General features: G+C 35.3%; 1 protein-coding gene across 6 annotated transcripts in view; it reads left to right on the top strand.

Moving 5' to 3' along the window:
• Nucleotides 1-24,671, top strand: part of LOC136030000 (uncharacterized) — a 169,334-nt gene that overhangs the window by 53,250 nt on the left and 91,413 nt on the right. For 4 of the 6 annotated variants that reach the window (XM_065708602.1, XM_065708606.1, XM_065708605.1 and 1 more), the window contains exon 3: nt 9,624-9,671. The exons of 1 other annotated variant lie outside the window; for it this stretch is intronic. In XM_065708602.1, coding sequence (XP_065564674.1) covers nt 9,624-9,671 — 48 coding nt within the window. Of the gene's footprint in view, nt 1-9,623; nt 9,672-14,592; nt 14,781-24,671 lie in introns of those variants that run through there. One more of the 6 variants, XM_065708608.1, reaches the window with a different exon arrangement.

Below are 24,671 nucleotides of genomic sequence, written 5' to 3' on the forward strand. Positions count from 1 at the left end.
GGCAAACCATGTCATATAAGTAATATTTTCTGTTAGTTTTCAGTTTTAATGTTACTTCTTACTTTCAGTTGAAAAAACTTATTTTTATTTAATTGCTGAAAGTTTCTTTAATAATGTCGAGATATCCAGCTCCCCTCCATGGAAAATTCCCTTCCCCCACGAGAAATTTCTCCATGGAAAGATTTTCCCACGTAACTTAAATTAGTGATATTTGTGAAACTAATTTTGTAAGGCATAGTAACAAAACGACCAAAGAGCACGAAACTATTTTTATAAAAATGATTCACAAGTTGAGCAATTCTCAAATGACTGAAATGCATGAAGAAAATATCTTTAAAATATAGGTAATAATTTATTATGATATAATACTTAATAATATATACGTATTTACTAGATATATGTATAATTTATTAAAACATTAATAGTTTCAATGTTATTCCTTACTTTTAGTTGGAAAAAACTTGTTTTTTTGTAATTTAATAAAAACCACAAGCCGAAGACATACAATATCTTTGGTTCAGTATCACATAAAAATCATAGTTATAAAGCTGCTTACAGTAAAACTAAATGCTAAGTTTGAACGGAAAATAACACCAACAAATTATTGCTTATATCGGCCGTTATTTAACAAAATTCGAACTCTAGCGTAAAGAACGAGGTATTGAAAGGGGAGGAGGAACTTCCTCATGCACGTAATATGAGTGGGTTAGCCTCCTCGTCAATACCTCGCTCTTTACGCTAAAGTTCGAATATTGTTCCATTTCTTTAAGAATGACCCCTGAATCACAAAAGCCGTTTAATTAGAACAAATAACTCTTTTAAAATTACCAAAACTACTTTAGTGTAAACAGAGAGGTATTGATGAGGGGACGAACCCCGTCATATATGTAATAGCTTCTCTTCGTCTTAAGTTTTAATGTTACTTTTTACTTGCAGTCTAAAAAGCTTGTTTTTTTACATTTAATTTCTGATCGTTTTTTTTTAATTGCACTGGAATATCCAGTGCCCCCTTCATAGAAATTTTCTTTCCCCATAAGAAACTCTTCCCTTGGAAAATCTTCCTACGGGACCCAATCCTCCTCAACTTCCTCCCCCAGAAAATGTCTGTATGCTTACCAATAACTAATAGTATGTGTAAACAATGGGTAAAGTTCATAACTTACTGCCATTCCCCTTGGGACGGTGGGGGATTAAGTCGTCCTCAAAGACATAGATATTTCAACTATCATTAGAAAATTTGACTATGATGAAGAGATGTGGCTATCACAAAATTTGGTTTGTTGACTTTGGGGGAAAATGAGGGTGCGAGGGGTTTAGCTTCAATTCTTTGGTCACTTAAGAAGGGCACTAGAATTTTTAATTTCCCTTCGAATGATCCCTCTCGCGAAATTCTAGGACCACTGAGTCTACATAATTACCCCTGGAAAAAAACAAACAAGTAAACACGCATCCGTGATCTTTCTTCTCACAAAAAGCACAAATTCCACATTTGTGCAGATAAGAGCTTTAAACCCTATAGCGTAATTCTCTGATACTCTGAATCTGACGGTGTGATTTTCATTAAGAACCTATACCTGTTAGGGGGTGTAAATTTTAAAAATAATTAAAAACACCTGAAATACCTTCAACCCTTCCCCCAGAAGCTGTGAGGGGTCAGTCATCCTCAAAACTATAATTATTAGATCTTTAGACCATGCTGAACAAAATGGCTATCTTAAAATTTTGAGTAGACAACTTTGCTACTAGGTCTTTCTATTTACTATTAAACGAACGCTCTTCCGCTCATCTAGGATCAATGGTTCGATGTGATCACCCATGGGGAAAACAAACAAATCAACACCTATCTGTGACCTTGTTTTCGACAAAAAAAAATCGAAATTCTTCATTTTTATATAAGGGATTGAACCTCTAAAGTAGGGTTCTCAGATAAGCTGAACCTTATGGTATGATTTTCATTAAATCATTTCATTTTTTGGGGGCGTTTCTTTCTTTTTCAAAAATTGGGCAAATTTTCTCAGGCTCGAAACTTTGGGGGAAAGCACAAAACTTCACGAATTCTATATTTTGAATAAATATCAAAATTCAATTCTTTTGATGTATCTATTATTATCAAAACCCTGATTCTTACAGTTTCGGTTACAATTGAGGCGCATCGCTCTGTACTTAGTTTGTTACCACGAACTATTTGATTTACTAGGTCATAAGGTCAAATAAAAACAAATACGGTTTTGCTCGACCTTTTTGCTGCTAAAGTAATTAGGACAAAGGTAAATGAAAGCATTTGGGTTCTTTCTCATAACTACCTATAGAATATTTATATAAGAAGGCTTGGGGTAATGAATCATACTTTTTCTACTCTGTATATTGTATAATATCCCCCTTCCCCCTATTCTTTGCCAGACTTATATTTTAGTAACATTTCTTTTGTAATTTCTACGACTAAGTATTTGAAACTTAACCTGCCAACATTACTCGGAATTCCAAAATCAACATATTTGTTTTTTTTACGATTTTATATGGTAGCCTTAGTTTAACGACATTTGAAGCTTAAAATATTATATTCTATTAAGCCCTGTTTAATTTCAAAAACACTTAAACGCAAGAGATTATAAATTTCAACTAGGGAGTGGTCATCCCCTCGATTTCTTTATTGATTCTTGTCTTACAAGTCCTCTACTTACTTTACATTTTATATTTTAATAAAATATTTTTATTATTAAAAATTTACAATTAATAGACGATAAATTAGATTTTGATTTATGAATATTTATAATTTTTTATGCTTTAAAACAAAAGAATAAAACACACGCTACTCAGTTAATTAAAACTTATATATACTAACCGTGTTTCCACGTATATCTGAAGAATCTCACTAATTGAATACATATTTACAATTTTTGAAGGGTTAATTCAATTGTTGAATTATGAAGAAATGATACTTTTGACCAACCCGAAAGACTTCTTGTAATTTGAACTAATGTCTTGAAACAAATTACATTGTGCTTATGGTAAATGTTAGTTGATTCAAAGCTGAATCATGATAACAATTGAAAAGGCGAACTGCTCAAAAATTAAATTTAATAAAACTTCAGATTGATACGTAGATTAATTATATAAAAAAAACTAATTTTTTTAGCTGAAAGTAAGGAGCGACATTAAAACGAACAGAAATTAATCCGTATATGAAATGACCTGTCCCATCCGCAATCCCTCGCTCTTTACGCTAAAGCTTTTAATTGTTTTAAAAAGTAGAATTTTGGCAAAGAGTCAAACTTTAGCGTAAAGAGCGAGGGACTGCGGAGGGGACAACTCATTTCATATACGGATTAATTTCTGTTCATTTTAAGTTTTAATGTCGCTCCTTACTTTCAGCTAAAAAAATTAGTTTTTCTTTATTTAATTTCTGAACGTTTTTGAATTAATGCATGTTTGGTTTTGGCTCTCCGCACACAAATTATTAAAATGAAATTTGTATATTAATTCTTTTTTTGGCTAAATGGCTTTCTCTTAGTTTCGATCAGACGATATTGAGAAATAAAGGATGGAGAAGGAGGCCTAGTTGCCCTCCAATTTTTCGGTTACTTAAAAAGGCAACTAGAACTTTTAATTTTTAACGAACGTTTTTATTAGTAAAAAATATACTTAACTTAAGAATTAACTTACGTAACAAACTTTCATAGCCTTATATTTTTATTATGTATACGAGGGGGTTTGCACGCTCGTTAATACCTCGCTCTTTACACTAAATCCTAAGTTATGTCCCAATTCTTTAAGAATGACCCCTGAATCAGAAATGCCGTAGAATAAATAGTTGAAATTACTAAAAATACTTTAGCAAAACGAGCAAGGTATTTATCTCCTCCTAAATACCTCGCTCTTTGTGCTAAAGTATTTTTAGAACTCCTCATATGCGTAATAATCTCTGTTCGTTTTAAGTTTCAATGCTGCTTCTTCCTTTCATTTGAAAAAACGTTTTCATGTTTATTTTTCATTGTTTTCTTATAGTAATGCTAGAGAATCCTGCGCCCTTGTCATTGAATTTTTCTTCCCCCATGACAGATTCCTCCAAGGAAAGATCCTCCAACATAGTCCCCTCTCCTCAGCCCCACTCCCAAACAAAATAAAATCCCCCTGAAAACGTCTGTACGCTTCCCAATAACCATTACTATATGCAAACACTGGTCAAAGTTTGAAACTTGCAGCCCCTCTCCCACGGATTGTGGGGGAGTAAGTCATTCCCAAAGACAAAGTTATTATGGTTTTCGACTATGCTGAATAAAATGGCTATCTCAAAATTTTGATCCGTTCACTTTGGGAAAAAAATGAGCGTGGGAGCGGCCTAGATGGCCTCCAATTTTTTTGGTCACTTAAAAAGAGCACTAGAGCTTTTCATTTCCGTTAGAATGAGCCCTCTTGCGACATTCTAGGACCACTTTGTCGATACGATGACCCCTGGGGAAAAGAAAAAAAAAATTAAAAAACAAACAAATAAACACGCACCCGTGATTTGTCTTCTGGCAAAAAATACAAAATTCCACATTTTTGTATATAGGAGCTTGAAACTTCTACAGTGGGGTTTTCTGATACGCTGAATCTGATGGTGTCATTTTCGTTAAGATCCTACGACTTTTAGGTGGTGTTTCTCCCTATTTTCCTAAATAAGCCAAATTTTCTCAGGCTCTTAACTTTTGATGGGTAAGACTAAACTTGATGAAACTTATATATTTAAATCAGCATTAAAATGCGATTCTTTTGATGTAGCTATTGATATCAAAATTCAATTTTTTAGAGTTTTGGTTACTATTGAGCCGGGTCGCTCCTTACTACAGTTCGTTACCACGAACTGTTTGATGAAGACGACTAGTGACCTTTTTCACTATTCATGAGCCGATATACTGTAATCTCATTATCCAAAATATCCTTGACTACACGTAACTCTTCGCGCGTGTTTTGATTGAAATCTAATGGAATTTATGCATAAGGTATACTGGAAGCCTGATTGTACGCGGATTGTAAAAATATTGTTCACGGTTCACCGGGATATTTTGCTTTTTTAAAGTCATAGGAGAACTCAAATTGCAACAACCCTATAGATGATATAGTAAGTACAATTCAAAGCAATTTTTCTTATGAGAGAGATTATGGAGAACAACAGTTATGGAAATTTTATCCTGATGAGATCGGACCGTGAATACTTGTAACATTTCCAGAGACCATTCTTCAAAAGATTCAACTAAATCATCAACGATCAACCGCGATGACTCTGTTTGTAGGTGTTTTTGTTTCTCTCTCTCTCTTTCCTCTCTCTCTCTCTCCCCCCTCTCCCTCTCTCTCTCTCTTTATCTCTCTCTGTGTGTTTGAATGGATATTTGCGTGTCCCCATATCTGTCTTTGTGTTTGTGGGTCTCTGTGTTTGTAGGCAGAGAGAGCTCTGCCTGCCTATGTGTCTGATCGGTTGTTTGCTTATCCCCGTGTCTGTCATTTTATGTTTGTGTGTCTGAATCTGAGTGTTTGTTTGTGTTCCTCTCTCTGTCTTTCTCTCTCTCGTGATTGAAAGAAAATTACCTTCATCAAGCTTTTTGCAAAACAGAGTTTAAAAAACTTGAACTACACATTTTATTCAAAGAAACGTGTCTTAATCGATTTTTGGGCAAAACAGAGTACAAAACATTTTGAGCCACACATTTGATTCAAAGAAACTTATCTTTCATCGAGCTTTGGCCAAAACAGAGTACAAAGCCATACATTTGATTCAAAGAAGCCTATCGTCATTGAGCTCTGGGCAAAACCGAGTAAAAATTATTTTTAACCACACATTTGATTCAAGGAAATGTGTTTTTATCGAGCTTTGTGCAAAACAGAGTGAAAAACTTTTGAACCATACATCTGATTCAAAGAAACGCGTGTTCATCGAGCTTTGCTCAAAGCAGATTACAAAACATTTTGAACCAAGCATTTCATTTGAAAAAATGCATTTTGATCAAGCTTTGGTCAGGATAGAGTACTAAACCATACATTTGATTCAAAGAAGCGTATCTTCATTGAGCTTTGCGCAAAACAGAGTGCATAACATTCTTGACCACACATTTGATTCAAAGAAGTGTATCTTCTTTGAGCTTTGTGCAAAACAAATGTGTGTAAAACCACACATTTGACACAAACGAGCGAATCTTCTTCGAGCTTTGTTCAAAACAGAGTACAAAACATTTCTAATTACACATTTGATTCAAAGAAGTGTATCTTCAGTGAACTTTTTGCTAAACAGAGTACAAAATATTTTGAGCCATACATTTGATTCAAAGAAGCTTATCTTCTTCAAGCTTTGGGCAAAATAGAGTAAAAACATTTTGAAAGTATAAATTCAAATACAATGAAATTTTTGAAATACAAAATGAAAATGGTATGCATATTTTGTATACATACATATACATATGTGGTATACACTCATGATTTTTTGTTTTAGAAAAACATATTTATAATGACATATCTTTACTTAGTATTTTTTCATCCGTTTTGGATTTAATTTTTTTTCAATGCTATTAAAATTTTATTCTCGGCACCTTTTAATATAATACATTTAAAATCCCACTTTGTATTCCTTTAATTCAGGACTGCTATAAAAACGTAAACAGGTTTCATGATTTTTGTGGTTTCTAACCCATATGCCTACACTTCTTTAACCACTAAGTGGCAAGGGGTTGGGGTCATTGGTGAAATTTGCTTTGAGACAGTGGGAGACTAACCCTCACAAACCTCAGTTTTCCCTTAGACCCCAGCTTGCCCCTCCCTGATAAAATTTAGTTTTTCTAAAAATGTTGTCAGAATTAAGATAAATCTATATAATTGAAGCATTCACTGAAAAAGGCTAGTATTTTTACCCTTTTCTTATATTTACCTTTTTTGTTACTATATTGCTCGTTTTTCAGTTATTTCTGTCATTTTAACCTGATTTGAGAAAACCAAATCCAGTTTTGACCCTCCCCCCTCCCTTACAGGATTTTGAAAAAACTATGCCATTTGCTGGGGTATGGGTTTAGTGATATACTAAGAATCTCGTTGCAAACCATGATCTGAATTACATCCCTTTTGAATCAAAATGCTTATCAAAATACCTTCCTAGGATATGCTTTAAAAAATGAGTGCATCACATATACAAAAATAGTGAAATTAGCTGAAAATGATCATAACGAAGGGACAAAACCAGGATTGAAATAAACACAAGCAGTAATCGAACTCAAGACGCTCTAATTTGAAGTCAAACGCTTTACTAACAGAACCACACCTCTAATAATATTATTTGATATGTTGGTGTTTGTATCCTTAATTACTTAGCTTGTTGAGGGGTCTTGGACTAGGTGCATAAGGTGCTCATGCAAGCCTCCAGTTAAGGGTTTTTGATCTTAATTATTACAATTATGATTTTGTTTTATAATTTAAAGCATTTGTGCTTAAGAAATGACACCAAAAGTGTTATTTTTAGCGCTCTATCATGCTTACACATGGAGAAATTGATAAAAATCAAGTAGGTATGAGTAAAAGCTTCCAAATGAGACATTAAACGTCTCTCTTAAAAGCTCTGATAGCCAACTAGACCCTGCTTTCCACTTGGGACATGGCACCAAAAATGCCGGTTTTAGTGCCGTTGGGAACTTCCTGATGGTGGAATTTACAGAAATCATGTAGATATGAGCAATATCTTGTATATATGATATTAAAAGTCTGTCTAAGATACCTGCGATACCAATACACCCAATAGCAATAAACCCATACTGATATGCGTAATATCGATACTCCCATACCAACACAGCGTACAGCCCTTTTCCCAGGGACTATGGGGCGTCATATCATCATCAAAAGCATAGTTATTAAATATTTGAACTATGTTGAACAAATGGCTATCTTAAAATTTTTATTGGGTGACTTTGGAAGAGGGAGTGCTTGGAGGGCTAGTTGCTCTCCAGTCGTTTTGGTCACTTAAAAAAACCACTAGCGATTTGGGTGGTGCGCTGGATTTGGGATCCTTTGTCTGAAAGGACGCGGGTTCGAATCCCAGTGTACCCAATTGTTCAGTTTGGGACGGGAGTCAGTGGCGTGACTCTATAAGCTTAGCCAGAGTCGACCCAGCTTTAAATGGGTACCTGGAGAAATCTGGGGAAGGTAAACAGGAAGGGTGTGCGAAAGCACAGGATGGTCGGCCCCCAACCCCCCATTGCACTTCCTGGCTGAAGGGCCAAGAAACGGAGATCAGCACCGCCGGTAGGGACTGTAAAGTCTAATGCCGTATCCTTTACCTTTTTTTTACCTTTAGCAATTTCTATTTAAATGAGCCATTAAACATCTGTCTATAATATTCCGGTAACTCGTTAGTCCTGTTGGAAAAAACAGAAAAAAAGGAAAAACAGAAAAAAAGGAGACATCAGTGCTATCCATGCAGAAAAGTGATTTCCCTTGGTGTTCATGATGAAGGACTGTAATTGTCCTACGAAAGGTTTTCAACCATGCTGATTCCAATAGTGCACTTTTATTTCGATCTGACGCCATTTTTAAGGGGTTTGAGACTCTTTTTCGAAATCGCCATAAATTCAGTAGTAGTAGAAGCAGTAGTCAGAAGTAGCAGTGACTTATGATTGTTTTAAGTTTAACTTGATTATTTATTGTAATCTCTGTTGTATTGTAGTAATTTATGTTCGTTTTTACACTCGGATTACTATTTGACTTTATTTCAGCTTGTCTTTCGTTTAATGTAGTACTTTACTTTTCTTTCAAAATCTTGATTCGTGCCGAATGTTTTTAAAGTTAATCTTAAATAGAGATTGTAAAGCATGTGTACTGCATTCAGCGCCTGACTGCTGTAGGGTTCATTAAAGATTCCCGTGATAAATATTTTTGTTCCCTTAAAAACAGATCATTCTTTTGTTATCATAAACAATCAGTTAAAGACAAATGGTTACCAATTCTAGGGGGAAAAATTGATTTTTAGAATAAGTAAAATATAGTATGAAGTAAGGAGATTCTGAAAACAATAGTTTTCAATTTATAGATCCGGTAAATTAAAATCAGTAAATAGATCGGTAAATTGAATCGGTAATAGATTCAGTAAATCTTAGAATGTGCAGTCTTCAAGAAACAGAACAATAGCGCATGTATCAAAAACCTGAAACCTCAGGAAGCCTTCTGCCTTTAAACAAACTCTCTATTAGAAAGTTTTTTTCTTGTCTACTGAAGTACTTAATCCTGGGAATTTTTTTTAAGACGAATAATTATTACATCAGTCATTCTTATGTTGATAAAACGATTTAGCATAGAAAGAAGAAATTTGAACTGAAGCCAACAAAAAGCCACATTTTCACATTCCCATATTGGATGTAGCATTCAAAAATACAAGTTTAATAAAATAATTTTACTGTAAATCTTATATTTTTCTTAAAAGTCAAGAACTCTAAACAACTGTGCCACACGTTCGAGATTAGTGCCCCTCCCCTCCCTCCGTTTTCTCAGGCCCTTGCTGTAAAAGGCTTTATTCAAAGCCTTCAGCAACGTGCTACTTTCCGCAATATTTTTTTTTCTGTATTTGGTTTACTGATATATTAAGCAATTTAACCTAATCGAAGAAATTTTTTCAGGTTCGAAACAATAGTTCAAGTACAAATAGTTGTAGGAGTTGCAGCCAGGTATGTCAGAGGCTGCATGTAGTTTACTAAGATATTTCCTCTTATCTTAGATATTTCAGCTGTTTAAGTAGTCTTTCTAAAAATGGGTTGACAATATTTCAAGGGGCATAGACTATAAGCCAATATTTTGTGATATTGAGTTTGCATTGATTATAACATTATAGAGTGTAGAAATATATGAGTTTTACCAACTTCTTAATTCCAGTCCTTTCTTTGTTAAGAAAGAAAAAACCAGCAATAACGTTAAGTCAAAGAGAGCTCTAATAATTTTGAAGAGCAGAAGCTCAAATGTATTTTGCTGAGTAAATATGTCTGTAGAGGAAGCACTCGCAGGGAGTGCTCTAGTGATGAGGGCTCAAACTAGAAATACTATTAAGACTAATTGAAATAATAGTTGACATTCATAAATCAGCTGCAAATGGCCAGTTTTTTTTATAGACCCTTTGATATTTCGAAATTCAAATATAGACGTTTCTATATTTGCAAGAGTCAAATACTAGGGCCAGCAGAACGAGGTAAGATCCAGTGAAGCCAAATTTTTGCTAGCCTGCAATGCTGTCTCTTTGCTGAAGGAATTTATTAGACTGCTCACCGTTTTGCGTTCGAGTTGCCATCATAGCAACCTTAGCGGGTAATACTGGTTGTGGGGGTCCTGCCTAAGCACCGTACCGCGCAGCAGTCATTACGCAAAGTATGGATCTTTTTTCATTTTGGCCACTGGGTACAAAGTGAAAAACGGTAAGGACGATGAAAACCTATTTCTTAAACAAATCTTTGTGTGTGAACTACATTCCAGTTTGTACTTGATAGCAGAAACACTTTGTATGTTCAAGTCGATGTCACACAAAATTTTTACCGAGAACATCAACATGGGGAGATTGAGTACAAAGTTGTAACGAAAGTGTAAAGTGACAAGTAAAAACAACGACGAGTTGAATTGAGGCATGAAATTGTAGTGGAACGTGAAGCAGTTTTGACTGACACGCAAAGGGGTGGTCTCGCCCCAATAAAGTATGAATGGTGAAGTCTATGATAACATCTCACGTTCCTTGCCTTTTTTGACAATCGGGAAATAATACACAGCGAGTTTGTGCCTCAGGGACAAACCGTCAACGTAATTTTCTACAAGGATGTCCTTGTGTGACTACCTTGAAACGTGACGAAAATACGACCATATACTGCTGATCGGCGGAAGCCTCAGCACTAAAATGCTCTAAGCTATATAGTCTTTCGCTTTAGGTCATGCTTGCACCTCATAGGGGTTGTCACTTAACTCTTTCGTGGCATATCGTAAGCTGATTCCAGGGAGCGTTCGATTAATGGCAATTGCGTTGACAGAAGTGAATTGACTCCCAAGGAAGCTACATGGAAAAATTCGGAGGTGCTATTAAAATCTAACGAATACCACCTCTTTATCTGAAAAGAAATCTGGCTTTACAGGCTTTTTTTGCCTCCTTCAAATGGCTCTGGTTTCGCAAGCCTTCGCAAACATAGCCTGAATTGCTTCTCCCCGTTTGATTTGCTCGCTACTGTCGGCAGCCTCCAAAACTTGGAAGCTTGTTATCTGGACATCAGATATCTGGGCTGTCTGACTATTTTTTAAATTCGGGTTGAATTTAAATTTAGGTCGGCTCTTTTGTATTCAATGTATTTTTTCTATGTCAGATTTTTTATGCCGGATTGTATCTATCAAGCCTTTTCGAGAACCCGTTTTGGTTGTATAAAGAGATCCCCGCCTGTTAAATCAAATATATTTATAAAGTCTATTCCAAAAGAGGATACTTTCCTGAGAATGCGGTAGAAATTGGGGATTCTTTTTAGTTTTTAAGCCGTATTAACCTAGTCGTTAGGCTTGAAATGTCTTACTATGTTTTTTGGGACAGGTCATAGGCTTCTGGTGTTGCTCATACAGAACCAACCCAGCTCCGAATGGGTAACTGCGGGAATCTGGGGGATTTACACGGAAATTGTTTGAGAATTTTCCCCTAACCACGTGTAGCCCTCACGGCAGAAGGCAGGTAACCAGGAGATTAGTACTTATTCTACACGGACTGTTGGTCAAACATGTAACAATTTTTTTTTCTACCTTATACTACTTTCGGCTCCTCATTACCCTTTAGAGAAAAATGAAGGGTCTTTGTCTTATTTCTGGACCTTCGTGACTGGATGTCATGGTTCTGGTAGCTGTACAAAATTAAATAATAACAAACTTTAAATAAGATAAGGAGAGTCTTAACAAGCAGATAATGTAAATATTTTATTCTTAGAATATGGTCAAAGTTGGGTTGTCTCAAATGTCTTACGAGAAAAAAAATTTAATAAAGAATACCTCGATATTCCTTGATATTGGCTTGATAGTTGACAATACCCTTTCTAACAGGTCATAAAAATATATTTTGTCCTTGTAAGTTTGGATCAAGCTGTAGTTTGATTTTGCTTGGCATGACGTAGGTCGTACCCTTGCTAAAGCTCTGTATTGATGAGTAGTCATGAATGATGTTGTTCAATCAGATGTTCTTTGAATGATTTTGACTTATCGCTTACTTGTATCTCGAATTATGACTTCGCATTGCCATGTTTTGAAGATTAAATCCGTAAACTTGCTTCTGATTTGTTCGACAAAGTCGTGCAAATCAAATCAGTCGGTTTCCACCAGGCATACAGTCAACTAGTCTAGTTAGTACTGGACATCCTGATGGGAGTTTTGATGGTTCTGTTTACTGGAGGGGTATGACAATTTATGCCGAGATTCAAAACACATTTTTACAGAAAAGCTAACGAATGGGCGTAAAAGAAAATTGTAAGATAATAGATATATAATGATTATCTACAGTAAATGAATATGAATAATATGTAATATTATAATATGTAATAATATGTAAACCTTCATATGTAATAACCATTGATGCCCAGGTCTTGGTGCATGAAAATGAATGATATCGGTTTTTCAACTAGTTAATATGAAAATCTACTGATATGGCTGCAGCCAAAAATACTGATATTCAAGAAAAACATAACTATTTGAAGAAAAACTGTGCATTATTTATCCAGATTTTTTTTACTCTGACTGCTTTCACCGGTTGACCTCGATCGTTTTACTGATTGTACTCTTACTGAGTTTATTGTCTTGGTTTATATAGTGCATGAGTAATTCCATAAACGTATTAAACTGCAGAAGACGACATACAAGGTAAGATGTATTGAACTCCTTAGGTTCGTTTTTTCAGTCTGACCAGCCAAGTCGAAACATTTGAAAACTAATTTTACTAGAAGGTTTTCAGCTTTAAATTTACCCCTTAACAATCTCGGAAATTTTCATCTTGATAACTGATTCAAACTGGAGATGCGAACTACGTTCAGATCTTAGTAGATATATCCTTGTTTGGTTCATGGTAATCTTAATTTTGAAGTTTTTCGTTAAAATTTAATAATCTATTTATTGAACTATCTTGTTTTTGAACAAACTTCTTTTGATTTAGTAAAATGCATATTTTAAGTTTTAATATTGGTCTTTACTTTCTAGTGAATGTCCTAACTCGAAAAAATACATAGATTTAGTTCAAAATTCACCCCTTCAACAATATCAGAAAGTTTTATTTTTTGTTCCAATTCGTAATAATTGTAAGAATGACTACTGAAGCACAACGGCCATTTATTTGGAGAAGGAAGACTTTTTAATGCACTAAAAACTTTGACGTAACGAGTGAGGGTAACGAGTGACGTAACGAGGAGGGGGCATCTCTCCTCACAAAATGACTAATTTCTGTTTGTTTTAAGTTTTAAAGTTGCTTTTTACGTTCAGTTGAAAGTACTTTTTACTGTTTTGTTGAATTTATCAACGAAAGACCACAATTTCGATATTCAGAGCTGAGATTCCGTTCTATCCATCTTCAGAACTATATTTTTGAAACTGATTTACGTTGTCTTTCAGATTGAAAACGTGTTTAATTGTAATTGAAATCTGTTAAGTTTTCAGTAAGAACTTTTAGAAATAGTGAAGTTTTCAGGTTTAAAGGGACGATTATTTTCCTGTTTTCAAAATCTAAACAATATCATAATTGTGAATCGATGAATGGATAGATCTGAGACTAATAAATTCAATGGTATAAAAGTATTTTGTCCTTTTGGCATAAGTTACAGCGGCCGCCTTGTTGCTAAATCGCTCGTTTCAGAGAGAACGCATACTTTGAGAATATGATTTGAAGGAAAAAACGAAGGTCCTTGTATTCCTGACATCAGTTTTATATATTTCTAGAATTTCTATTTCGTTGCGTACGAGCCATTGACTAAATGGGATTTTAGCAACATCAATATTTTTGAATTTATTTATTTTTTTTTTATTTAAAAATAAAATAGAGTGCAACCAAGGCCACATCCAGGATTTTTTTGAGAGGAGGGGGATACAAAAATTTATTCATGTGCATATTTTTATATTTTGACTTGTTAGAAAAATATTTTTATGGGGAGGGGATTCAAACCCCTTTGTTCCCTCCCAGAAACAGCTTTGAATGGAACATAATTTTTTATACATCATCCTGTTGCATTTAATAAATTGATTATTTATCGTTATAATATTCATCATTTAACGGGAAAATGGTCATACTTTCGGCCCATTTTCTCATTATTTGCTCCGTATTCCTCATTATCTTTAATTAACATTAATGATGGTAACTTTTGATTAAGAACGAACGAACGAACTTGTTCTTACTGGGACTGTAAATACAGATGTATTATTCAACAAGATAAATTTGACAATTCTTGGATCCACATGTCTTATCTTACTTTGGTTCAATTTAATAACCTGATGTTAACACGAATGATAGCGACCTTTAATTACACGACTTTTTTTCATTTGCTCCCACGTCGGACCGTTGCTATAGAGAAAAACAGCTTCCATTGGACTCATTGCACTCACAGAGAGGGGATCCCTTGAAACAGCAACAGGTCTTTTCTCTAGTGCTTGTCAATACAGCTATGAGACTAGACCATGGAATGGTTTTAGAGTAATAAAGTTTTTTGAAAGTAAGGATCGATTACTAAGGGACCAACATGCACGCGGGGGTTATTTCTAGACACATCCAACAGATTAGAAGGCCCACTAGTATTTTGGTAAGTTGAATGTGTGGATAGTTTACTATATCCTTCTGGAATAGTAATTTATTTGCTGGTAATCGTTGTTCGGATTTCTAGAGCCCTACTTTTATTTTCTTCATAGGAGGAGGAAGGAGGCAATTACTCACAAGAATTTTCCCCCTAGCTTTTGGAAAGTACCTTTTCAGGTATTTTCATTGAAAAGTCAATAAATTAAAAAAAAAATTCCGCCCACTATCTTACAATTTTTTTGTCTTTAATAAAAATGCTTTACCGTTTTATATTTGGTAAATTGGAATCCCTGGAAAGAAAGATGGACTCAAAAAGTTAGATTTAATTTGACTGGAGAGCAGATAGCTCCTTAGATAGTCCATGACAATGAACGATAAATATAAGTTAACCATTGCCAAGAATAACCAAAATGTTAAAAGCAGAAATTTAAATGTAATTTTGAAATTTTGAAAATCTACTTTTCTATGCTGTTTTAAAATATATAGTATCTCGAAGCTTGAAGTTGCCTGTAAAATGTCATTAAGATAAAAGAGTGTGTAAAGGTTTAGAACAAAGGGTTATGATATAAATGAAAATCGTACAATCAAACTTAATGGAACTGAGATTCCGAGCCAACCATTTATGAAAATGATAAATTCTGTATATTTCATGTAAGAGGTAGGACATGAATTTGTATGGTAATACTGTAAATGAATAAATGGAACCTAGAATGAATGTAAATTAATGCGACTAATCAATTCAAACTTAAAGCAAATTAAAATACTTATGAATTAATATATTAAACCAGAGACGAAATAATATTAAAACAAATAGAAATTACCACTAGCAAGAATGGAGCTACAGCTTCCTTCGAAGCCCCAATAGAATAACCAAATTTTATAGCCCAGGCTCGCCTCATTTTCCACAGCAACTTGGGCTTAGCATGTTTTCTTATTGTGATATGACTTAGCTGCTTTTATACCTAGTCAGGACTTAACTCGTTTTTACACGTAGCCAACATTCCCATCGTTTTCTTATCGAATAAGAAGTTTACTTGTTTTGCGTTGATTCTTGAACTAGCTCGGTCTTACACCGAGTCAAAATTCGGCCCGTTCTTAGACATAGGAAGTACAAGGTTTTGACCTAGCTTTACTTTGGACCAATTCAAGTCTTAGCTCACTTTTGGACTCAACCAGGACTTAGTTTGCGCTTGGACCGAGTCAGAACATGGCTAGTTTTGTATCTAGCTAGCTCACAGTTTGAACTTGCCCCAATTTTATAGTGACAGTGAGAATCCCTGTGTGATTTGAATGACAAGGCACAGTTTGCCTATGCAGTTAATAGCAATTAAGAACAAGGGTGTGGGGGATCATGAAGCCAATTCGCGCTTTCAATAACAAAAATTGAATTCCTTGAGAGATCCAGGTTTGAACAACGCGTAACATACCCACCTTATCATCTAAAATGTATATGTGAAGAATTAGCCAGTTATGTAGTACGAGACATTTGCCTTTGCGGATCCTTGGGTTATATACCACTTAAGACAAACCTTTGGACCGTTCAATCATTCTGGTTGAATTGACTATCTAAAAATGCTCATCCAACTTCATACCGGGTTTTGAGGGTGCCCAGTAGCATGGAAGGGTGCTAAGGTCTTTTTTTCGGTTACGACCTTTTAAACGGGCACTAAAATTTTTAGTTGTACTTGGAATAAGATCATTCCTAAATTTCTAAGGTCATGTGTTCAATCTGAAGTGCCAGGGAAAATATAGTCCATGAAAGACGCATCCCTATCTGCTTAGTCAACGTTAATACATTGGCCCTGAAATAAACTTTAAGAAAAAATTATTCACATGAATGTAAAAAGTAGCATTAAAACGTAGGGATATGAATAGTAAAATGAGGGCTATCTGCCTTTAAACCTTGGTGAAAACAAAGCCCCTGGTAACAATTACTCACCCCTTCCCCACTGGAAATGTCCTGGTGGCACTCGTGACGCCATATCCCACCTCACCCTCATCTGTTTCAGTAAGTATGTAAATGTAATCTTCTATTCTAAACAGAAACACATTTTCTCCAATAAGAGGGGTGCCAATACCCTACAGCAGAGCTTTATCCAAGATTTTATTTTCTTCTTTTTTTAGAAGGGGGTGGGGTATTTCTTCTGAAGGGTGGCGGGGGGGGGGACAAAAACATAATAAAACAAAGCAAAAATTTATTTATGTGTTTTTGATACTTTTATACGAACTGAACAAAAATTTCAGGGGGGCTCAAACAGTTTCCTCTGCCCCTGGATACGGCCCTGTTGTACAGCACCCCTCTCCGAATAAGAAGCTAGAGATCCACTCCTGGTGATAAAACCTTTTTTTTATCTAACCGTTCGTGGTAACGAAATGTAAGTAAGGAGCGATGCGACTCAATAGTTACCGAAGCTCTAAGAAAGAGAATCTTGATAACAATAGATACATCAAAGGAATCAAATTTTGATTCTTATTCAAAATATGTAAAATTCATCTAAATTAATGCTACCCATCGAAAGCTACGAGCCTGAGAAAATTTGTCCAATTTGTCATTGGACAAAAGGGAGAAGCACCCCCAAAACATCAAGTAATCTTAATGAAAATGACACCGTGAGAATTCAGCATACCAAAGAAAAGTATTACAGAGGTTTCAAGGTCCTATTTAAAAAAATGTAGAATTTTGCATTTTTTGCCAGAAGAAAGATCAGAGATGTGTGTTTATTTGTTTGTTTTTTCCCAAGGGTTCATCGTGTCAAACCAGCGATCCTTGAAGATCTGGAGAGGGCTCATTTCATCGAAAGTAAAAAGTTCTAGTGCCCTTTTTAAGTGAGCAAAAATATTGGAGGACAGCTAGCCCCCCTTCCAAGCTCACTTTTTCACCAAAGTCACTCGATTAAAATTTTGAGATAGCCATTTTTCAGCATAGTCGAAACATCGAATAATTATGTTTTTGAGGATGACTTGACCACCCAAGAGTCACTCGGGGAAGGGTTGCAAGCTATGCGCTTTGCCCATTGTTGTGCATATAGTATTAGTTGTGGGGAAGCATATAGACGTTTTTAGGAGGGATTTTCTGGTGGAGGGGGAGGGTACGTGGGATGATTTTTCCATGGAGGAATTTTTGTGTTGGAAGAGAATTTTCTATGGACGGAAGTCGGATTTCCCAGTATTATTTGAAAAACAATAAGAATTTAAGCAAAAAAAAAAGATTTTTTCAACTGAAAGTAAGGAGTCACAGTAAAACTAAAAACAAACAGAAATTATTATATATATGGGGGGCACAATCTTCTCAATACCTTGCTCTTTATGCTAAATTTTTTATAACTTTTAAAATGGCTTTATGTTCTAATTAAATGCTCTTTACAGTTCAGGAATAATTCTTAAATAACTGGCAGGAAAAGCAGACTTTAGCATGAAGAGTGAGTTTTTGAGGAGAGGATGACCCTTCTCCTATACGTAATAATTTCTGTTTGTTTTAAGGTCTGTTTGTTTAAGTTGCCCCTTACTTTCAGTTGAAAATTTTGTTTTTATTTTATTTAATTTATCTGAAGGCTCATGGAGATCAGGGGTGAATCTCAAGCATTTCGACTTGAGGGACAAGAGGTGTCCATATCCGGATAGTCAAGGGGCATGGGATATATAATAATTTTCTCCACATTATTGCAACGGGATGCCCGCTATTACCCCCCTCCAAACGACACCCAGATTTAGAGTGAGAAATTTTGTGCATAAAAACAAACTTTTCTAGGCTTGAAACGCAACCCCCACCTTCACAGGAATCCACCTGCCCTCCTCCTTAGTTACTGTTTAATCGCTATTATAAATCACTTTAAATAATTTTATAAAGCCTCAAATGAATCAACTTAGTTAAATGAAACTTTGAAGTAAATGTTTAAATTAACTGCTTATTTTGTGTGGACTATGTACTTCTTTAGAAATAGATTTTCTACGACAAAACATTACTGACTTTGCAACTGGAAAGCTCAATGATAAATTTATTCAATAATATTAAATTGACTAAATATCTCAGTATTTTCAATATATTGTATTTGGCGCCCTTTGGACCAAAACTGTCGTTTAACACCAGAACACACCAGAAAATACAGCTTACTTTAGGCGTGATTTCATACACCATTCTAAAATTCCACCTGAACCATTCGTTTTTACGATCTTTGGTTTGTCACTATCATCCCTTAAAAACAAAAATAATAATAATAAACACACATCCGTAACCATTCCTTTTGGAAAAAAACAAATTCCATATTTTTGTATATAGGTGCTTGAAACCTTTTACAACGGGGTTTTTGATATGTTAATTTGATGATGAAACCGCCCTTTTGGGGATGTTTCCACTCTGTTTTGGAAATTGGGACAGTCTTTCCTAGGCCCTTAGCTTTTAGTGGGTAACTCAACGAATTTTATATATTTGGAATCACCGAAAAAAGATAATTCTTTTGATGTATATATGTTATAAAAATTCAGGATATTGGTTACTATTAGCGTGCGTCACTCCTTACTTACGGTTCGTTAGTTTGAAAATTCTTTATTCAACAGGCATATGCTCAAAATCCTCGAAAAAGAGATTTTGGTTTTATTGAAATTTGATGGTGTGTCCATATTCTAGAAAATTTGTTTTCGCCATTAAATATTTTGTATTAATTAAATAATCGGCAAAACTCTAGCGTTCTCTATTGTCAAGGGCCATGAGGCTCCAATGTATTATAATTTTTTCCCTGAGCCACTTCATTTGGAAGGGACCATCATTTAAAGTTTGTTAGGGGATCATTCGATTAGAAATTGAAAGTTCTATCGCCCTTTTTTAAGAGTAAAAGATGATCGAAGAGCAGCCAGCCCTCGACCATATTATTTCTCCTTAAATATATCCAATTAAAATTTTTAGATAGCCATTTTGTTCAAAATAGTCCGAAGTTTAAATAACTGTTCCTCTGGGGTCGATATAACCACCATAGTCCCCGGGATAAAGGTTGTAAAATATGCAAGTTGCCCATCGCTAACATATAAGGTTGCTTGGGAGCCCGGCGGTTTCACCGCCGGGTCATGGAATTCGGCACGCGGCAGGCTTCTATATATGGATTCTCATTGTCACTTGTCTTCTGAACGCAGACAATTTGAGCCTCTTCTTGATGTCATGACGTCCAAATGGACCTTAAATTAGAAGTAGTGCTTTTGTAAAATTTCTATTTCTTTGGGGAGGGGGGCTTTAACTTTGCCTCGGCTTGTCTTCCGTCATTATGAAAGGCATATTACCGAACCTATGTTTCTTTTAATTGTTCAGGTTGTGGGACAAAAACTTCTTATTCTTCCAACAATTTATCTACTCCAGGTTTTTGATTTTCAAAGGTATTGTAGGTATTGATGACCTTATACATGTCATTAAATAAAAAAAAGTTTTTTTTAACGGAAAGTAAAGAGCGACATTAAAACTTAAAACGAACAGAAATTACTTCGTATATGAAAAGAGATGCTTCCTAATCAACGCCCCGCTCTTTACACTAAAGTTTGACTCTTTCTCTTAACTCTACTTTTTAAAACAGTAAAAAACTTTAGCGTAAAGAGCGGGGTGTTGATGAGGAAGAATCTCATTTAATATACGATGTAATTTCTGTTAGTTTTAAGTTTTAATGCCGCTCCTTACTTTCCGTTAAAAAAAACTTCTTTTTTTATTTAATTTCTGAACGTTTTTGAATCAAAGCATGTTTTGATTTGGCTCTCCGCAGATGAATAATTAAAACGAAATTTGCATATTTAATTTTTTCGCTAAATGGCTTTCTCATAGTTTTGATCGAATGATTTTGAGAAAAAAGGAGCGGGGGAGGAGGCCTAGTTGCCCTCTGATTTTTGGTTACTTAAAAAGGCGACTAAAACTTTAAATTTTTTTACGAATGTTTTTATTAGTAAAAGATATGCGTAACTTACAAATTAGCTTACATAGCAAACTTCTGTATTTTCATGTTTTTGTTACGTATACAAAGGGGTTCACCTTAACGTCAGAACCTCGCTTTTTACACTAAAGCTTAAATTTTGTTCCAATTTCTTAAGAATGACCCCTGAATCACAAAAGCCGTAGAATAAATAGTTGAAATCACTAAAAATACCTTAGCTTTAAAAAGAGCGAGGTATTAGGAGGAGGTGAGCCCATCATATGCGTAATAATTTCTGTTCGTTTTAAATTTTAATGCTTCTCCTTACCTTCATTTGAAAAAACTTTTTCATATTTTTTTTTTCATTTTATTTTTTTAAATAATGCTAGATAATCCTGCGCTCCCTTCATGAAAATTTTCTTACCCAATGACAAATTCCTCCAAGGAAAGTTCACCCAACATATCCCCCTCTTCTCAACTCCTCCCCCCAACCTAAAAATCCCCCTGAAAACGTCTGTACACTTCCAAATAACCATTACTATATGTAAGCACTTGTCAAAGCTTGTAACTTGTGGCCCCTCCCACGGGGACTGTGGGGGAGTAAGTCGTCCCCAAAGATATAGTATAAAGTTTCTTGACTACGTTGAATAGAATGGCTATCTCAGAATGTTGATCTGGTGACTTTGGGAAAATAATAAGCGTGGGAGGGGGCCTAGGTGCCCTCAAATCATTTGGTCACTTAAAAAGGGCACTAGAACTTTTCATTTCTCTTAGAATGAGCCCTCTCGCAGGGTTCTAGGACCACTGGGTCGATACGATCACCCCTGGGGAAAAAAAAACAAACAAACAAACAAATAAACACGCATCCGTGATCTGCCTTCTGGCAAAAAATACAAAATTCCACATTTTTGTTGATAGGAGCTTGAAACTTCTACAATAGGGTTCTCTGATACGCTGAATCTGATGGTGTGATTTTCTTTAAAACTCTATGACTTTTAGGGGTTGTTTTCCCCTACTTTCTGAAATAAGGCAAATTTTCTCAGGCTCAGCCATTTTTTAGACTTTTGGCTACTATTGAGCCGGGTCGCTCCTTACTACAGCTCGTTACCACGAACTGTTTGAAAACCTAAAGCCTAATAATCATCTCTATCATTTTCAATTTGTTTCCCTTGTTTTATCTCGGCTGATCTTTCGTCATTATGAAATACAAATTGCTGAACCTTTGTTATTATTTTTTTTTTAATAAAGGTATGACAGGCATTGATGAGCTTATGCATGTCAAAATCCCAAGCCCAATTATCACCGCTGTTATTACCAATATTGACACTATTAAATTCTCGCAGTCCAGGTTGATTTTCATGGACTCGCTCCTGTGTTTGGTGTCGCATGTCTTCTAACCGCGTGTGTCTTTGATCTTCATTTTCGTTTTTGACAAACCCTGGCTGTTCTTCTAACCGCGTGTGATTTGATTTGATTTTCATTTTTGACTCGCTCTCATGCTCGGTCTCGCCTGTCTTGTAACTGCATATGTCTTTGTTCTTCATTTTTATTTTTGACTCGCTCTTTTTTGACTTTTTTGACTGGCTATCTTTGCTCTTCATTTTCATTTTTGACGTGTATTTGGATTTTGGTTACTTCTGAGAATTTAGCAATGGCTTTTGCTGCCCATATCGGTGTTGTCGCAATTGATGGTCTAGGTTGTCGATTTTCACATCTTATTATGTCTGATAGTTCAGGTGTTGGTTCCAAAGAATCATCATTTATAGTAACTGCAACTGCAAATTTTCGTTTTCTGGGCCTTCCAACAGACATTATATTACATAAATAATTGAAGTGTTGGAACTCAAAAATCTTATTGATGCTATACATGGCATCACATGGGAACAAGCTTATATGATGTCATAAGAAATGATTATATGATGTACTAACATAGTACATGACGTCATGTGCAAAAACCAAAATTAAAGCTCTTAACGAATTTTTTCAGACTTCTGACCTATTTAGATCGTTTTTTTTTTATGCGAGAATATCCCAAGATACCAATTTTCCAGAAAAAATATGGAACAGTTCTCGAGAAAACATACTTAAATGCATAAATAAATACACAATTATTGCTCACTTATAAAGATAGTATCTATCTATATCTATATATATAAAAATAAGTTGTCTGTCTGTCTGTCTGTGGTTCAGGTGACGTCATGTTTCTGTGTTGACTGACGTCATGAAATTAGTTGTCGTCATTTTTGCTATGACGGTGACGTCATTAATGGTATTTAAGACATGCGTTCACGGAAAAATGTTTAATTGTAAAATGACTGAAGAACCTACAATGGTAACAGCCGAGGAAGCTGCTCAAAGAGTCTTTGCCAAAAAACTTGCGGCTGATAGAGAAAGTAAGAAAAGAAAAGTGTGCCGAGGAATCACAAGAACAGCAAGAAAACAGGCTTGCAGCTGATAGAGAAAGTAAGAAAAGAAAGCGTGCCGAGGAATCACAAGAACAGCAAGAAAACAGGGTTGCGGCTAAAGAACGCAAAACCGCGCAGTTAGATGAAAATCCACCTGGAAAGCGAGAGTCAAAACATATCAAAACTGAAAATGATAGCGATGATGATTGGGTTTGGGATTTTGACTTGGATAAGGTCATCAATGCCTACCAGATTTAAGTTAAAAAACAAAGGTTCGGCGATGTGTACTTCATAGTGACGCTGAAAAATAAAGAAGAAGAAAAAACTGAAAAAATGTAAAAACTAAAAAAACTAAAAAGAAAAAACACTCAAAGATAAATTACAGACCGGGACACAAATGACGACCAACACAGAGGGAATATAAATGACGACCAGGAACCTCAAAGAAAAATTACAGACTGGGACACCCGGACACAAATCACGACCGGGAATATAAATGGCGACCGGGACGCAGGGAAACAACTACAACGGGGACGCCGGGGGCACAGGCGGGATATATAATTGACGACTGAGACACAGGGAATGTTTGAATAGAAATTACAGACCGGGACCTCGGGACACAAATGACGACCGGGACACTGGGACACAGGGAATATAAATGACGACCTGGACACTCAAAGAGAAAATACAAACTGGGACACCAGGACACAAATGACGACCGGGACACAGGGAATATAAATGCTATTTATATGCACAGACAATGGGACAGCGAAGAATGTTGTATATTCGCATGTTTTACATAGTTTAAAATATATATTTATATCTATCTCTATTCACAGGTGGGACACAGGGACACAGCTACAATGGCGCGTAACTAATATGGCGCGTAACGACTTACGCGCGCGGGGGGGCTTGGGGGGTGCGAAGCGCCCCACCAACTAGGTGTTGGGGTGGCGCGAAGCGCTACCCCAACAGCTAGTATATATATAAAAATAAGTTGTCTGTGTGTGTGTGGGTCTGTCGGGTGACGTCATGTTTTCGATTGACGAAATTACAGACCGGGACATCGGGACAAAAATGACGACCGAGACACCGGCACATAGAGAATATAAATGACGACCGGGACACTCAAAGAGAAAGCGACCGGGACACAAGGAATGTTCGATTAGCAATCACCATCAACAAAGTACCGGGACACAAATGACGACCGGGACACAGGGAGTATAAATGACGACCAGGACATAAGTAAAAAAGAACTAAAAAAAACTAAAAAAAAGGGTAAAAACTACAAAAAAAAATAAAAAGAAAAAAAGAACTAAAAACTAATAAAAAAACTAAAAAAGCTGAAAAACTAAAAAAACTAAAAAAGAAAAAAAAAGAAAAAAAGGAAAAAAAATGAAAAATAAAGGAGAAAAACAAAACTAAAAAAATAAAAATAAAAAAAAATAAAAAGAAAAAAGAAAAAAGAAAAAAACTAAAAAAAACTAAAAGAAAGTTAAAACCAAAAAAAAAATAAAAAAAAAGGGGAAAAATACAAAAATTTATTTCATCATATACCATTTCAAAAACGAATGTATATACAGACCGGGACACCGGGATACAAATGACGAC

The sequence above is a fragment of the Artemia franciscana genome, chromosome 8 (genome assembly GCF_032884065.1).
Source record: "Artemia franciscana chromosome 8, ASM3288406v1, whole genome shotgun sequence".
Classification (NCBI taxonomy): domain Eukaryota; kingdom Metazoa; phylum Arthropoda; class Branchiopoda; order Anostraca; family Artemiidae; genus Artemia; species Artemia franciscana.